We start from the raw sequence: 18,090 nt of genomic DNA on the forward strand, positions 1-18,090 counted from the left end.
GTAGGTGATGTGAAAGACCTCCGCCTGAGACCCTGGAGAGCTGCTGCTGGTCTGAGTAGACAATACTGACTTTGATGGACCAAGGGTCTGATCCAGTATAAGGCAGCTTCATGTGTTCATGTGACATCACAATGTCCGGGGTGACACTCTAGAATTCACCCAGAACATCGCCCCCGACAACATGATGTCACTTCCAGTTTTTCGCTGGAAGTGAAATCATGATGTCACAGCGATATTCTAGGTGATTCCTAGAGTGTTGCCCAACATCATGATGTCACTTCTGTTATTTTGCTGGAAGTGTCATTGCACACTGGCATGAGGACAGCATCCCCTGCCCTATTTCCACCCCACCGGCCTTTGGAAACACCGGGGGGGGGGGGGGGACACAGGGAATTGCTGGGGGACTATTATGGTAGACCTGGCTCCTCTAGGCTATTGTAGGCTATCTGGAACTCCCTGCCCCAGGAGGTGATGGCTGCCAACTTAGAAGCCTTTAAGAGGGAAGTGGATATGTTCATGGAGCAGAGGGCTATTCATGGCTACTAGTAAAAATGGAAACTAGTCATGATGCATACCTGTTCTCCCCAGGATCAGAGGAGCAGAGCTATTATATTAGATACTGTGGAACACAGACATGATAATGCTGCTGCAGTCATCTTGTTTGTGGGCTTCCTAGAGGTACCTGGTTGGCCACTGTGTGAACAGACTGCTGGACTTGATGGGCCCTGGTCTGACCTAGCATGGCTTTTCTTATGTTCTTATGTTCTTAGTGCTATGTTAATGTTCCATGCAAAGATGGCCTTGCCCACGGCAAGGGTATTTAAACATGATGGAGCACTTATTGAATGCTTACATAGAATTCAGACTTCCTGCATGAATCCCTCCTAAACCTATGAAGCGGTCAGAAAGACCAAATGATTCATTTTCCATTTGTGCAGCTGTTGAGTGGACAGGCATTGGGGGGTTGTGTGAAGTGGAAGGCAGCAGCTTACTGCTGAGTAGCAAAGAACATTCCATATGTACAGAGTTCAGTAAGCCATCATATATGCAAATGATTGTGCAGAGTTAGCTGAGGCCTTATTAGCTGCACCTGGAGTTTTCCCACTATTACAGTCGATCTCCAGATGACCAAGATCAGTTCTTCTTCAGTATATATAAGTGAGAATAGTTCATCTCCCCCCCACACCCTCAGTTCTGCTTGATGAATACTATGTCATTCAAAAGCTTCCATCCTCTCTGACCAACAGAAGTGGGTCCCATGAAACAGACATCACAGTTCCTGTTTTGTGCCTGGGCCTGACAGGGCATTGGTTGTTTACCCAACTAACTGGGTCACTGCGTTACTTGGAAATGATCCCAGAGAAGCCGTGCCCTTGTTCTCTCCAACCTGTGCCATGCCTATATCTCCCCCCACCCACTGAGTCAAAGCAGCTGCAAGGAGCAGATCAGGTTTTGATTAGGAGAAATATTCAGTCAAAAGGGATTTATTTCTAATGCAAAACAGCTTGCAGGGATTGCTGGTTGCGGGAGGGTGTCTTAGGTTAAGTGTAGCTCCGTGTAGTTCCATATGTAATATGGAACTCTGAGGATTTCAGAGTCGGACCACAGATTTCACAGTTCATGACAAGACTCATATGTCAGTATGAATCAATTTAGACCTCTTTTTAAAAAGTGTTTTTTTTCCTCAAGAAATGATTACTAACATAAGGGAACTCCCCACCTAGCTAAAGGTAGTTTGTCTGCTGTTTAACATTATACCACATGGGGAACAAAACAAGAACAAGTAGAAACAAGAATTAATAATAAAATGACTTCATATTTTGACAACTCGAAGCCTTTCATATCAGTAATCCTTATGAAAAACCTGTAAGGAGGGTCCATGTTGTCATCATAGATTGAAGCAACCTGGTGGGTTGGATCATCCATTGAACACATGAAGCTGCCTTACACTGAATCAGACCTTTGGTCCATCCAAGTCAGTATTGTCTACTCAGACTGGCAGCGGCTCTCTAGGTTCTCAGGCAGAGGTCTTTCACATCACCTAGTAGCCTAGTCCCTTTAACTGCAGATGCCGGGGATTGAACCTGGGACCTTCTGCATGCCAAGCAGAGGCTCTACCACTGAGCCACGGCCCCTTCCACTAGTGGTGACACTTGCACTGAGGAAGACTCTTTGCACAAGAGAGTTTCACCACCACTAGTTAGGGTTGCCAACAGCCTGGAGGGAAAACAATGCCCTGCCCCTTGAATAGAGGCAAAAATGGGCAGGGGAAACTTTTCATGTCATGGGGGTAAACAACATCACCTTGTAAATGACATCCCATTGAGCCTCTGTTAACGGGACAGGGTATACTTTTCTCCAGGTTGTTTGCAGCTCTATTGCTAGTGAAACAGATCCACAGGATCCAATCCTGTGATGTCATATTTGAGCTAATATTTGAAACATTGACTTCCCAGCTTATGTCCTTAGCTCCTGCCTTGGCAGCTCAGTTAGCCTGAGAGAAAAGCAGTCTCCTCCTTCTCAAGGAGGTGGGCGTGGGGGACATTTCAGCGCTGCCCAGCCATCCTCTCCCACACCCCCTCGGGAGACCTACTTGAAGAAGTCTTCCTTGCAATAGACGCTCCCAGCTCTGGAGAAGCAGCGGTCGGCCAGCTGCATTTGGCAGTCAGCGCACTTAAGGCAGGAACTGTGCCAGTGGCGGTCGAGGACTTTCAGGATGAACTTATCCAAGATGTGCTGGTTGCAGCCGGCACATTGGGGGATCTCTGGCAGAGGAAGAGAAAGAACAACAACGTCAGCACAAAAAAAACCCAAACAAAACCCCCACTGCAGAACAAGAAAAGACTGCAAGGAGCAAGCACATTGAACCCAAAATTGCAGCAACGCGAAGTCCAATGCTCAGGAAGCAGCACCCCCAAAGAAAGAAGGTGTCCCATTGTCCTGGGTATTGTGCAATGCCGCTGGCATTGGCCCTGCAATCTTGCCCACTTGCCACGTGAATGAGCGTGCAACAGAACAGTAGCCGCGCAGCTTGCAGGAACTAGTGGCTGAGATCAGCCCTGGCACAGAATCCTGTCACTGGGTTTAACATAGGAAAGGAATCCATTCTCATGAGCTGCGGGAATCAACATCTCCTTGTACTGAACTGAGTCATCCGAGTTCTCGAAAGACCTTATGAGGAGGATTTCCCCCCTCCTGGTAGGGTTGCCAACCTCCAGGTACAAGCTGGAGATCTGCCATTACAACTGATCGGCAGCCAATAGAGATCAGTTCACCTGGAGAAAATGGCCCCTCTGGCAATTGGACTCTATGGCATTGAAGTCCCTCCCTCTCCAAACCCCACCCTCCACAGGCTCCACCCCAAAAAACCACCCGCTGTTGGCAAAAAGGGACCTGGCAACCCTACCTCCTGGTTAATTGTCAAAAGTCTTTTTCTGCATACTTGAGGAATCCCCTGTTCAAGTAGAGATGTTCAGTCTTGTCTGAATGTGGCTCTATTATGCATCCACCCAGGGACTGGCCAGTTTTCTGTTAGATATATTCAAGCAGAGGACACACAAGGAATTGAGGGGGACTCACATTTCCCCTTCCCTACTATTTCCTCTTTCCCTTCCCTGAAAGCCTCCATAGCCTCTCCCCTTTTCCTGCTTCCTTCTCTCCTATCCACCCACCAGCCAACCAGCCTTCATCTGCTCCCCTGTCTTCAGTGGAAAGTTTCCCTCCCCCTGGCAACCTCTGCCTGGAAAAAATATGGCATAGGTGTGCAGTACAAAAACTTGCATGGAGCACCTCATGTTCCCCTGTATCCCTCTTCCCACGATTTCCTCTTTTCATCCTCCTGGCGACACCCATATCCTCACCTTTCTCTGATTTGCTCCCCCCCCCAACCTACCTTTTATCTGCCCCCATCTTCAACAATATTCATTCTTTATTTCCTTCATTTATGTCCTGTCTTTCTCCACAACTGAGACCAAAAGCAGCTTACAAAATTATCTTCCATTTTAACCTCACAACCATCCTTTGAGGTAAGTTAGCCTGAGTGTGTGTCACTGGCCCGAGTTCACCCTGTGAGCTTTCAATGGCAGCATGGGGATTTGAACCTGGGTCTCCCATAAACGAATCTAAAACTATACTATACTGGCTTCCATGGGGTGGCTGATGTTGAACAGTAGCAAGCAGCCAGTACTGGGTGAGTTATACAAGTTGCGTGGTAGCAAGTCACCCTGTGGTTGCTCCCAGGCCAGGCCAACCCCAGCCCATGTTTTTTGTTTGTTTTTAGATTTCAGATATTTCTGCAAACCTGGGGGGGCGGGGACACAGACATCTGTCCTGTCTCCATCTGTTCATGGCTCCAATCTTCAGATTTAAGTATCCACAGATTTAAATGTTGAGAATTAGATATATTTATATACACAGAGGGAAATCTGTGTCATAAAATATAAAGTTTGACCCAATTTTATCTAAGCTTACCCAATTCAGATACTCTCAAAGTACCCCCTCTCCCATACCTAATGGGCAAAAACGCACGGTCATTTTAGCCTCCTTTATTCCTTGTTTCAGCCAGGATTCAGCCAGGATTGAATGCACGTTCTGCGAAAACGCATGCGTTGGATCCTGGCTGAATCCTGGCTGAAACAGGAAATAAAGGAGGCTAAAGCGACCATGCGTTTTCGCCCTATGTTTATATCAGAAGAGACGTGGCTGAAGTTAATTTGTGTGGGAAAGTGTGAAATTTTTTTTGAACTGCTTTCCCTAGTCAACTACCTCTTTCACGTAAAAGGCCTTTCTCCTCACAGCACAAAGCGCAGGACTGAAACATGCTAAGTTTATATGGGATTTTTAATTTCCGTCTAAAGTATAAACACTGATGTGACTTTAGTGGACCTTACCCCAAATCAGATGCCCTCCCAAATACTTTCACATGTAAGATTTCACATGTAAACAATACCATTTTGTGTGCCGGTACATTTTGTACGACACATAAAAGACACCATCTGACATGATTTAGGGCTCCTCATGTACATTCTTCACATAAAACTCCCTTGCTCAAGCAACTGTGAAAGCCTCTAAATAATATTGGGGAAATATCCTGCCTAGGGCTGCCAGGTGCCTCTTCGCCACCGGCGGGAGGTTTTTGGGGGGGAGCCTGAGGAGGGTGGGGTTTGGGGAGGGACTTCAATGCCATAGAGTCCAATTGCCAAAGTGCCCATTTTCTCCAGGTGAACTGATCCCTATCGGCTGGAGATCAGTTGTAACAGCGAAAGATCTCCAGCTAGTAACTTGAGGTTAAGCAATACAAAAAACCTATGCCATAAATAGGATTCCTCAGAGAATAAGCGGCACGAAGGCTCCACAATGTAACACAGTATCAAAATAATATGCACTGTGTATAGCCATAAAATTCAAAATATTTAATGAGCATTCATTTCATGCCCCAATTATAGCTACCGGTACATAAGTAACCAACATAAAAATCCAGAATCACACAACAACAACTAATACGGTAATAAAGCAAAGCGCAAAAGCATAATACTTATACAGAGATACAATTTCAATTACAGCCAAAACAAAAGTCTATATGATAAAGTTGGCAACCCTAGTCCTGCCCAATATTGGAAGCCTTTATTGATCAAAGAAGGTCTCTGCTTTTGTCTTTTAAATGTGAGGCAGCAATGAACTCAAGGAAATATTTATCACATTTTATCTATCAAAAAATGGATTTGGCAAACATTTTAAACTGTTACTGTAACAGTGAAACGTACAGGTAACCTTAGTACGTTTTATTAATTGAACATCCCAATGCATTGTTCGGGTATACTTAATATTAAAATAAGCTATGAGAGCTACCAAAATGAGGTCTTAGTTGGTCATGCTGAACCCACATCAAATTCATGACACGTCATTTTCAGAGAATCACGAAACGGATGCAACATTCCCAAGGTTACCCGTCTGCTCATCACAATCTTCGCCTTCCACAATATAATGTTCACTCCTTTTGGTGGAAAAAAAAATGTTCTCAAGTAATGACAGAATTTTGTTCTTCAGCCAGAAGGGAAAGAGTTTGCATCTATCAGCAACCAGCCATTGGGGCAGGGGGTGGGGGGAGAGAGGATTAAACTAGGGTGGCCAGGTCCCTCTTCGCCATCGGTGGGAGGTTTTGGGGGTGGAGCCTGAGGAGGGAGGGGTTTGGGGGAGGGACTTCAATGCCATGGAGTTCAATTGCCAAAGCGGCCATTTTCTTCGGGTGAACTGATCTCTATGGGCTGGAGATCAGTTGTAATAGCAGGAGATCTTCTGCTATTACCTGGAGGTTCATTAACCATGTATGCACAAATGCACAATAAACAAGGGTGAAACACAAGATAGTACAGTGAATTTCCAACAACACATGGTTGAAGAAAAAGACCATGAGGTCCAGAACATGGATATGATGCACAATACAATGACGAGGTTAACATAAAACCTTCAAATGTCCATGATTTTTAGAGTTATAATAACTCATGGTTCTTGTATATCAAGGTAACCGTGGTTCCTGTGAGTCCAGTCTCTACAGGGATCCGGTATTCTCCTGTTTCGATTTTGGAAAGCCTTTTGCTTGTAACTCTTTGCCATTAACCAAACCTTTCTCTAATGTCCACAGGTTTGCCTCAACAGACAATTCGGCATCTCTACCCTCACTGCATGCCGAATAGGTCTGCTATTGTTATAGACCAACCAATGCATGAATTTTGAAATGGGAGTGACCCGTCGGCCTCAGTATGTTCAGCCTTTTGAGATGCTTGTGGGAGTGTGCAAAGACCCCATGTATAGGGTTGCCATCTCCGGGTTGAGAAATACCTGGAGATTTTGGGGGCGGAGCCTGAGGAGGGCAGGATTTGGGGAGGGGAGCGACTTCAATGCCATAGAGTCCAATTGCCAAAATGGCCATTTTCTCCAGGTGAACTGATCTCTGTCGGCTGGAGATCAGTTGTAATAGCAGGAGATCTCCAGCCACCACCCTGTGGTTCGCAACCCTATCCATATATCAGGGGTAATGGTAACTTACATTGCTTTCCAGTACTATCACTCTCGGGGGGATTGAAGCAGAAGACAGGAGGTAGGTACTACTTTCTTACCACTACTCCCTCCCGCCCTGTGGCAGATTATTTTCAGCCCTGCTCACCATAACCTAATATCTCTTTCTACTACGTATGGCTTTTCAACTTTTACTTTAGAGGTACCAAGCCAGGAAAAGCCAAGGCAGAACATGGCTGGTGGGAAAAGACCTGCTATTTATTTATTATTACAGTCCTTAGACCAAACATAAAGGGGAAAGACCTGAGCCCAGAACTAGGGTCGCCGGCCTTCAGGTGGGGTTTGGAGATCTCCCGGAATCACAACTGATCTCCAGAGTACAGAGATCAGTTCCCCTGGATAAAATGGCTGCCTTGAAGAGTGGAGTCTGTGGCATTATACCACGCTGAATTCCCTTCCCTCCGTAAACCCTGCCATCTCTAGGCTCCACCCCCAAAATCTACAGGAATTTCCCAAACTGGAATTGGCAACCCTAGCCCCAAACAGAATCTGTTGGACCAAGTAGAGCCAGGGTCAAATTTGGTGAATTATCTGTAGAGCAGGGGTGGGGAACGTCAGGCCCGGGGGCAGTTTAAGGCCCGCGAAGTCATTTGGTCTGGCCCTTCGTGGGTCCTGGCATATCTCTAGCTCAGAAGGATCTAAGACTGGCGATCCGCCCGCTCCCATGGACAGGCTGATGTGAGTTTGTTTTGCCGAGAAAAGGAACCTTTTTTCCCTCTTGCAGAAGAGTCGTTAGCTATGGAGCTGCTAGGACCACCCAAGAAACTGTGTTAACCCTTTCCCATCTGGGCCGTGGAGAAACGTATTCCCTCTGTACTACAAGAGGGCTAGGGGCGGAAGTGGCGACAATAGAGGGGTTAAAGGGGGCAGAGCCAGAATGCGTTTGGGGGGGTTCTTACCCAGTGTATCCTCATTTCACCCCTAATTTTTAAGTTGATAATTTTGTATGGCCCGCGAATGATGTTATAAATATCCAAATGGCCCTTAGTGGAAAAAAGGTTCCCCACCCTTGCTGTAGAGTCTGGCAGAATTAGGCTGGTTGTAAGCATTGTGGCAGAATCTGGTATTTGCTGGCTTCTGGACATGCAGGGTTGCCAACCTCCAGGTTGTAGCTGGAGATCTCTCACTATTACAACTGATCTCTGCCCTCCTTAGGCTCCGCCCCAAAAATCACTAGGTATTTCCCATCCTGGAACTGGCAACCCTACGGACATGGCAGAATACTGGTCAGGGCAGTAGAACCCTTGTTGCTTGGTTGCTGACTAGATAGGCTGTCTGAGCATAGACAGAAGAGGTTAAACAGACGGGGGAATAGCTGGATGTTCATCTCTATTTCTGCCTATAGCTCCATATAATGGAAGGTGTTGTAAAAGTCTGCCGGGATGGGGGGGTGGGGAGATTACCCAGTAAAAGCAATGCACATAAATTCTTACATACATGCCTGGGAAAGATTGATTGCTGAAGAAGCCAGCCCGTGGAGCAGCTACGGTGTAATCTCCCAAGCAATGTTTATGCATCACGGCTGTCTTTATTCCCTCTCCTCTGGGTCTCTATGTGCTAGGAGAAGATGGACGAACAGTAAACAGCAAGGATTTGTTGGCTTTTTTATGCCACTACAAATCCTCAGGATGGCCGAGAAAGGCTTCTCGGAAGCAAGAGCGATGGAATCTATTGTATCCAAATCCAAATGAAACGGCCAAGCTGATTGGCTTATTTATTGGGAAGAGTCTACTGCAGGAGACAGAACAATGGGTTTTGGAGGCGATCTGGAGACGGTGTGAAAGATAACACAGCTGCCAGCGCTGTTCATACTTAGGCCACTGTGGCCTCTGATTGCAGGTTTCCGCAGTGCTTCAAAAACCTGCCAAAGCGATTCCACTAAACGCGCAAGCCAGTTTGGAGGCCTGAAAGAAAGAGTTAATGGGGGAAAGAGCTAATGAGTGCAAAAGCTTTTAGGAGTAGATGAAAGAAGCTTGAGATGTAGGAATTGCAGCCTGCAGCTGCAAGACACAGAAGATAAGAAGGTGAAATGTATCTATGCTCTCCCACAAAGTTCGCTCTAAGCACGCATTGGAGTCGAGGTAGCTACCCTGGCCAAGATTAGAGACAGAGGCGTTACTTCATAGTAAATTGCTCACCCTAAAGAGAAAATAGCCTCCATTTTCTATACATGCAATGTGTGAAAAGACATGTTGTGGGTGTAATGGGAAAATGTATGTATAAGGCAGGGAAAAGATGATGAATGCAATGATTGACAGCTATGCAAGTATATTACCTTATGCTGAACTAAAAATAGTTGCTTCTGCTTTTGGAGCCTGTTATTCAGCTGAATAATAAACTTTTAAACCTTCTCCCGCTTAGAATCATAGAATCATAGAGTTGGAAAGGACCACCAGAGTCATCTTTCTCCCTCTCCCATAATACTAGAACGCGGGGACATCTGCTGAAGCTGGAGGGTGAGAGATTCAAAACAGATAAAAGGAAGTATTTTTTCACACAACGCATAGTTAAATTGTGGAACTCCCTGCCCCAGGATGTGGTGATGGCTGCCAGCTTGGAGGGCTTTAAGAGGGGACTGGACATGTTCATGGAGGAGAGGGGTATTCATGGCTATTAGTTAGAATGGATACTAGTCATGCTGCATACCTATTCTCTCTAGTATCAGAGGAGCATGCCTATCATATTGGGTGTGGTGGAACATAGGCAGGATGGTGCTGCTGCAGTCGTCTTGTTTGTGGCTTCCTAGAGGCACCTGGTTGGCCACTGTGTGAACAGACTGCTGGACTTGATGGGCCTTGGTCTGATCCAGCAGGGCCTTTCTTATGTTATCTAGTCCAACCCCCTGCACAATGCAGGAAATTCGCAACTACCTCCCCCCCCCACACCCCCAGTGCCCAGAAGATGGCCAAGATGCCCACCCTCTCATGAACTGCCTAAGTTCATAGAATCAGCATTGCTGACAGATGGCCATCTAGCCTCTGCTTAAAATCCTCCAGGGAAGGAGCACTTACCACCTCCCGAGGAAGCCTGTTCCACTGAGGAACCACTCTCTGTTAGAAAATTCTTCCTAATGTCTAGGTGGAAACTCTTCTGATTTAATTTTAACCCGTTGGGGGGTTGGGGGGGGGTAAAGTTGCCAGATCCAGGTTGGGAAATGCCTGGAGATTTGGGGATGGAACCTGGGGAGCCAGGGATCTCAGTGGGGTACAATGCCATTGAGTCCACCCTCCAAAGCATCAATTTTTCTGATCTCTCTAGTGTGGAGATGAGCTGAAATTCCAGGGGACCTGGAGGCTGGCATCCCCTAGTAAGGACTAGACTATCAGTAGCATCCAGGGAGATACTTGGTCTTGAGCATACCACTTTGGGCTGCAGGTAGAGAGTTGCTTCTCCTCCCAAGAAGACTCAGTCTGAACCAAGGAAACTTGGATGATGAGAGAAACAGTTCAGAGACTACTCTGATCCCTAAGATTTCCACCCCCCTATGTGTAAACTCATTTTTTTCATGGTGGAGCATTCAAACATTGAAAACCACTCCACCACCCACAGCCTGAAGTGATACAGCCCTGAAAAACTTTGCTGCTTTCCCCAAGGGCGTATAAGTTTTCAAAACAGATGCTTTCTTGTGGTGAGTGTCAGTAGCCCCACGACATCCCAGCCAGTAGTAGAACTGCAAGTTTTATCTATCAAGTACTTTTAAAAAAATCCCACACCTTTCTAGGACCTCAGAACAGTTACCCATTATTCTCCCCTGCTCTGTTTTAACCTTGCAGCAACAGCCCTGTGAGGTTGGTGGGGTTGAAAGAAAGTGATTGGACCCAAATCATCCAATGAATTTCATGGCGCAGTAAGGATTTGAGCCCAGCTCTACCAAATTCTAGTCCAACATGCTGTCCACTATGCCACACTGTCCATCCAGTGCTCAACAGGCCAAGCCTAAGCATTATCAATGGAGCATTTTTTAATCCAGCCCATCTGGCTGCCCCACGTGACATAAACACACAGTCAATCAAATGGGTATACGTGCCCTTCTCTTCAAAAACACTGCCCTGACCTGGATGGCCCAAGCCAGTTCAGTCTTGTCAGATCTTGGAAGCTAAGCAGGGTCATCCCTGGTTAGTACTTGGATGGGAGACCACCAAGGAAGTCCAAAGTTGCTATGCAGAGGCAGACAATGGCAAACCACCTCTGTTTGCCTCTTGCCTTGAAAACCCAACGGGGGTCGCCATAAGTCGGCTGCAACTTGACAGCACTTGTCTACCACTCACCACCATGGAACAGCAAAAAAATGAAATCAAGAGGACTCAATGCAAAATCTAAGTACCCGCTTTGTCTCTTAATAGAATTGTCTTTCACACGAATGACTGACGGATCAGCTCACCCGGTTACCATCATATGTCTGGCAAACAGCTTTTGTTTATCTAATTTATTTTAATAAAATTATTTGCTATAACACAAGTAATGTTAATGGAATTATACTGTGTGACCAGATTACAGCTGAGTGCTTTAAAACAACAAATGTCTCCACTTCACCTCTGTGCCTACAGTATTCTATATGTATTTTTAATATATCTATGTGCATCCTCAGCATTTGTCTTTCAGCAGCAGACGGTTTATCCAGCACAATGTGGAATTAAATTAAGGCCGCTGCTTAATTGACTGGCTACTCATTCATTCCCTAAATTGTTCTCCAGCATCTTCCTGCTTGCCTAGAGTAATCCAGGGTCAGAGAATGTATGACACAACAAGAAGAGATGGAACGAATTGTCTCTACTTGCCATAGGTGGCTTTGATCTGTTGAATTTGGGAAGAATAAAGAGATGTACAATCCCCCAGCTTTTCAAGACCATACCAATGCCAAAGTAATGCTGACTTCGGTCCTGCAGGTACTTCGAGTCAAAATAATTTCGATCAGGTCAGCAATATTTTTTTTGGGGGGTGGGTTGTAAATCTCGAACTTAACAGTAAATTTCCCTGAAAGGAGGACTGGGAAAATCCCACTTGGGAATTTCCAGAGAAGACAAAAGCATTTTTGTAAGATTTGCAAAAAAAATTCCCATTGGGGCTTTGCATGGTCTCACAGGTTTATATTATAAATCACACATTACAAATATTCCTGTTTTAAAAAAAGATGTGCTGTTTGTTAAAAGCCATGGATTTTGGGGTGGGGGCGGTCTTGGTAATCCCTCTGTGTTTTGTGTTTTGAAATTAGCCTTCCATTCAGTAATGCGGAGAAAATGTTAAATCTCATTTTACAATGTTAGAGTGTCATAGGTTAATGGCTGGCCAAAATTCTTGGAACTGACTGAGGTGGGGGGAGTGGCTTGATCAGGCATTTAGGTCAGAACATCTTCTGTACTTTGCTCCCAAAATTTCAAAGTGCCTCAAAGAGCCTGAGTGGTGTAGTGGTTAAGAGCAGCAGACTCTAATCTGGAGAACTAGGTTTGATTCCCCACTCCTCCATATAAGTGGCAGGCTCTAATCAGGTGAACTTGGTTGGTTTCCCCACTCCTCCACATGAAGCCTGCTGGGTGGCCTTGGGCTAGTCACAGTTCTCTTAGAGCTCTCTCAGCCCCACCTACCTCACAAGGTGTCTGTTGTGGGGAGAGGGAGGGAGGGAGATTGTAAGCTTGTTTGATTCTCCTTAAAAGGTAGAGAAAATTGGCATATAAAAACCAACTCTTTTCTTCTTCATCATTGCTCTTGAAAATGGTGGAAGAATTTGATGGGACTCTAGTTGCAAAGTCCAAACCCATACCAGAATCATTTTCAAGTCTGTTGGGTGGCAGGGAAGAGTGTGTCTACCAAACATAGTAAATTGATTGCATGAAATATACAGCTGATATATAGCTGCTAGGGCAATCAAGACTCTTTCCTAGGAAAGAGCATGGGCATGGAGTAGGGGTCACTGGGGGTAGTGCAGGGGAGGTAGTTGTGAATTTCCTGCATTGTGCGGGGGGTTGGACTAGATGACCCTGGTGGTCCCTTCCAACCCTATGATTCTAAGGAAGCACGTCAGCTGCTGTTTACCAGTACTGAAAGGCAATAACATTTTAAGGAAAATGTGATTCCCTAACACCAACCCAGTCCACACCAACTGCATTCCATACCACAGGGACTTATTGGCTAATGCCCATGCCATTACCTTTGACAAATTGGCATAATATCCCCGCCTCCCACTTCCTCCCTTTTATAAACATGCTTGAAATGTACATATTTTAAAGAACTTTTAAAGAGGCTTTAGCAACCCACTTATCTGACTTGTTCAACATCAACAAAAGTGATGTTGAACAAAAGTTATTTCTGCATAACTCAAGAATCTTCAGGACCGATGCCTAATGGAGAGTGACAGATAACTCAAAAGCTTGCATATGCTTAGACTGGCTGATATCAGTGATCTTTTCAAATGCATCTCATCCTCTTGGTTTAGAGAGGCCAGCAGCTTTCTATACATGGACCTGAAATCCTGGACTCTGTGCCTGTTTTGCTATTTATTTCCAATAAGTGAACTTCCCCCACCCTCCCATTTGCCAATTGTGAACTGGTTGCCTGACCAATTTCTCCCAACCTATGAGTGCTCCCTCTCCGTCTTTCTCTTACATACTTATCTACTCAGAAAGACATTTACTGCTACACGGGTAGCTGAATTTGCTTTCAGCGACCACAAATCTGATTAGATCACCAGCTAATGGACCTACTCCTTGAACCCCAAGTCAATGTCTTGCAAAGATGTAAGAAACTAACTCTGCTGAAAGGAGAGTCTCTCCAACATTCACTGAACATGAAAAACAACATTCTACTTTTCTGTTCGCCTTCCACTGGTGACTGGGATTTTTGTCCAAGCAAGCTTCCCATTGAGCCTCAAAACCCAGAAGTGACACCAGTCCTCTCTAGGAATTGCCAGAAACTCTGTGGTCAAACCATAGAGCAGGGGTGTCGAACTCATTTGTTAGGAGGGTGGGATATGACATAAATGTCACTTGGTCAGGCTGCGCCATGTGTATCATAAAATTTAATGCCAGGGAGTGGAGATACAAACTTTATAGAAGATACAGGCAAAACTAATTCATGAATTTTTTTACTTTATTTTTTACTTAAAATACAAACATGCTTAAAACAATAACACTCTTACAGTATTTTTTTTTAATTTAACAGTCTTTGATAACTGACACTTTGGGACTAGTAGGGTGGCTGCCTCAGCTGGTCAGCCCACAGTGAACTCGCCAGCCCAGATCGGGGGCGGGGGGCTGCCTCGGCTGGCTTGCAGGCCGGATAAGAACTCTTAAGGTGCCGGATCTGGCCCCCAGGCCATATGTTTGATACCCCTGCCATAGAGTTTCCAGTGATTCCTAGAAAGAACAGGTGTCCCTTCTGAGTTTTCCTTGAAAGAGACATAATGACATTGGGCCGGTGGCCATTTTCAATATTGTCCTGCAGCCATTCGGTGGGCAGGGCATCCATCACCCCTGCTGGGGACTTGGCACTCCTAGGATTCCAACTGTGCATATTGGGAGTGGTACTCCTTCCAGTATGTGCATTCCCCATGTTATTGGAGTGGGGCACCACATGTATTTGCATGCACATACATGTCAACATATACATGTTGACTTCTGCATTTTCCAGGATTCTGGTTTATGCCTATCAAAGTAGTATGCATGTGCAAAATACACACACTGCTTCGGCTCAGACAACATGGTGACTGTACATATTGGGAGGAGCATGTTTGCCAGTTGTTATAATGGAAACTTAGGAAGATCCTCCGAGTTCAACCAAGAACTGATCCCAGGTGTTTGTTAAGGAACTGAATAGGTTACAGCTTGGGCCCAGAGGCCCAACAGCAACAACTCCTGCGGCCATCTTAAAAAAACCAACTATGCTGCTTCTTCCCAAACACCATCAAGAGGCAGATGGTTAGGTTTGCCAACCTCCAGGTACTAGCTGGAGATCTCCTGCTATTACAACTGATCTCCAGCTGATAGAGATCTGTTCCCCTGGAGAAAATGGCCACTTTGGCAATTGGACTCTATGGCATTGAAGTTAGGCTTACTAGGTCCCCCCCTCTCCTCCAGCAGGAGGGTTTTTGGGCGGAGGTGAGGCAAGATCGCGCACACGGAGGCCGCGCCAACACAATCACGTCACTTCCGGTTTACACCCAGAAGTGCCGCAACGCAAGGAGTCTTTACCTAGGGCTGCCAACCTCCAGGTACTTAGTTAATAATAAAGTAACAGCACAAAGGCTCTACAATTGCTTATCATTCATTTACTAAATTCACCAAAATACCAAAATAAACCTTATAGACAGTAACAACCTCCAGGTACTAGCTGGAGATCTCCTGCTATTACAACTGATCTCCAGGCAGCAGAGATCAGTTCCCCTGGAGAAAATGGCCGCTTTGGCAATTGGACTCTATGGCATTGAGGTCCCTCCCCTCTATGGCATTGAAGTCCCTCCCTCCCCTCCCCTGTCGACTGGAGTTCAATTGTAATAGCAGGAGATCTCCAGCTAGTACCTGGAGGTTGGCAACCCTATGAAAACAGGACATGTTTGCATGAATTCAGGGTTGTTGCATAGAAAGCAGGGGCACAGTTAAAGTAGGATCCAGTTTGTTCCTGAAAGTGTCTATAAACACAAAATATATGGCCCTCCATTAAGTAGCCCACTGCTATAAACTAGGAGAGAAGGAGAGAGAGAACTCCATTCTGCCCCATAGGACAGAGCCGGATCTCCACCCAATCCATCCCTGGTGGGTAGGGCCCAGTGTGGAGAGTACTGATGCACAGCAGAGACTCAGCTTGCCCCCATGTGCCAGTAGGGCAGGATGAAGGGACGGCCATGCATTGGTCGTGGAGGGAAAATACCTTGAGCCGGCCCTGCCATTGAGAGCATTGGCATCAGGGCCTTATTTCCCCAGGGCGCCTGGGTATTTCCGTGGGAACCGTGTGCGCCGTAATTAATGCAGGCCTGGCCCCAATAAACATTTTATCGCGCCGACTTCGTTGAGACTGCTGTGGCTCCTGCTGTGTCAGTGAGTTATGCAGCTTTTCCCAATAAGTGGCAATGAAAACTTTATAGCATCCCCGCAGTTGCAGATTTTGTTTATGCCACTGATTTTAGTCCTTGGAAAAAAATAAAATAAAACCCTGCACTCTTTTCTCCTTGAAGTGCATTAGTTACTATGGGAACCGTGATGTCAGTCAAGCGGGCAGGGCTTCCACCCACCCAAAGCTCTGGCTGAAGGAAGGAGAGGTTGTGCCCAGTGCTGCACTTATTCGGCTTGGCTGCAGGACGTTGTCAGGGGCAGGACAAGAAATGATGTACACCGAAAGCAAACATTGGCCATTTATGCGTGGGAGGTTTTGCTTTGGATCTGCCGCTCTCTAGATGCACCTTTTCCCCATCTAAGTTCTCAAAACTCTGCATGGGGGCTTATTTTTGAGTTTTGAGGATTCAGATGGGAAAGATGTGCATCGAGAAAGGGGCAAGTCCAAGGCAAAACCTCCCGTGCATAATTGGCCATTGACAGCACATTGCGAGTTATGCCATTTGAAAAGTGTTATATTGGAAAAATAGAGCTGCAGGGTTTAGTCGCCCAATTAAATAACAGTTTAAATTGATTCATTGGGGAGGGGGCATTTTAATAAACAACACCAGCCGCTGTCCTAGGATTGCCAACAGCCTGGAGAAAAAAAAAAGTCCTGGTCCTGAATAGAGGTTTAATGAGTAGAAATGGGCAGTTTAAGGTTTTAAAGTAAGCAATATCACCTGTTCAGTAACATCCCATAGAGTAGGATTGACAGGTCCCTCTTCGCCACTGGCAGGAGGTTTTGCAGGTGGAGCCTGAGGAGGGCGTGGTTTGGGGAGGGGAGGGACTTCAGTGTAGGGTTGCCAGGTCCCTCTTCACCACCAGCAGGAGTTCTTTGGGGCAGAGCCTGAGGAGGATGGGGTTTGGGGAGGGGAGGGACTTCAATGCCATGGAGTCCAATTGCCAAAGCGGCCATTTTCTCCAGGTGAACTGATCTCTATTGGCTGGAGATCCGTTGTAATAGCGGGAGATCTCCAGCCACCACCTGGAGGTTGGCAACCCTATCATAGATCCTCTATAAACGATAGGGCATTTTTTTCTTCAGGTTGTTAGCAACCCTACTCATGTTAAATAATAGCAGAGACAGGAGATGCTAAAATTCAGAGCTTATAGGAAGCCTTGTTCGTAAGGTTGCCAATAGAGAAGAATATCCTGGAGAAGAATATCCTGTCCCTTTAGTAGCAATTTACACTGGGATGTTATTTACCCCTGAGCCATGAAAAGCTGCAACTTCCCATTTTCACTGTTATGGCTCTATTAAAGGGGCAGTACATTTTTTTCCAAGCTCGTCAGCAACCCTATGCATTGGTCCAAAGCAAAATCCACCCCCGCACCCTCAAGGTCAGTTATACTTGTTATTTTGGCTCATCACGCCCCTTCGTGGATGAAACTATTGGGCATTTTGCCAGTATTTCAGGTTTAAAAATTAACAAAAATAAAAGTGAACTTTACCCTATACATTTATCACCTACTACTTCTCAACAATCAAAGAGAATTTTGACTACAAGTGGGTGTCTACAACTTGGAACCACCTAGGTTTGTCAATCCCTGTCAATATTGCTGATCTAGAAAAAATCAATATAACTAAAATAAATCAGAAACTCAACCAGTTATACTTGGAATGGTAAAGAATACAACTTTCCCTATTTGAAAGAATTAACCTTATTAAAAGTTTAATTCTTCCCCACTTTATATTCTCATTTAGATCTCTCCCATCAATGTTTTCTTACTCCTGTTGGAAGTATTGGCAAAACAAGATCCAAAGGTTCATTTGGAATAATCACAAACCAAGAATCTCACTAAATACACTTCGGTCTCCATCTGCGAAAGGAGGCCTAGATGTCCTGGATATCCGCCTCTACCATGAGGCTATTCACCTCAAAAATATAATAGTACTAATGAAATATAAGCCTGCCCTGCACTGGTTAGACTT

The 18,090-nt window shown here is 45.6% G+C and overlaps 1 protein-coding gene across 1 annotated transcript in view; it reads right to left on the minus strand.

Moving 5' to 3' along the window:
* The window catches only part of LHX4 (LIM homeobox 4), a 68,864-nt gene that overhangs the window by 32,305 nt on the left and 18,469 nt on the right, over positions 1–18,090 (minus strand). The window contains exon 2 of the mRNA XM_056844693.1: positions 2,594–2,826. Within this exon, the coding sequence (XP_056700671.1) occupies positions 2,594–2,826 (233 nt within the window). The remainder of the gene's footprint in view (positions 1–2,593; positions 2,827–18,090) is intronic.

This window comes from Euleptes europaea, chromosome 2, assembly GCF_029931775.1.
Source record: "Euleptes europaea isolate rEulEur1 chromosome 2, rEulEur1.hap1, whole genome shotgun sequence".
Taxonomy (NCBI): domain Eukaryota; kingdom Metazoa; phylum Chordata; class Lepidosauria; order Squamata; family Sphaerodactylidae; genus Euleptes; species Euleptes europaea.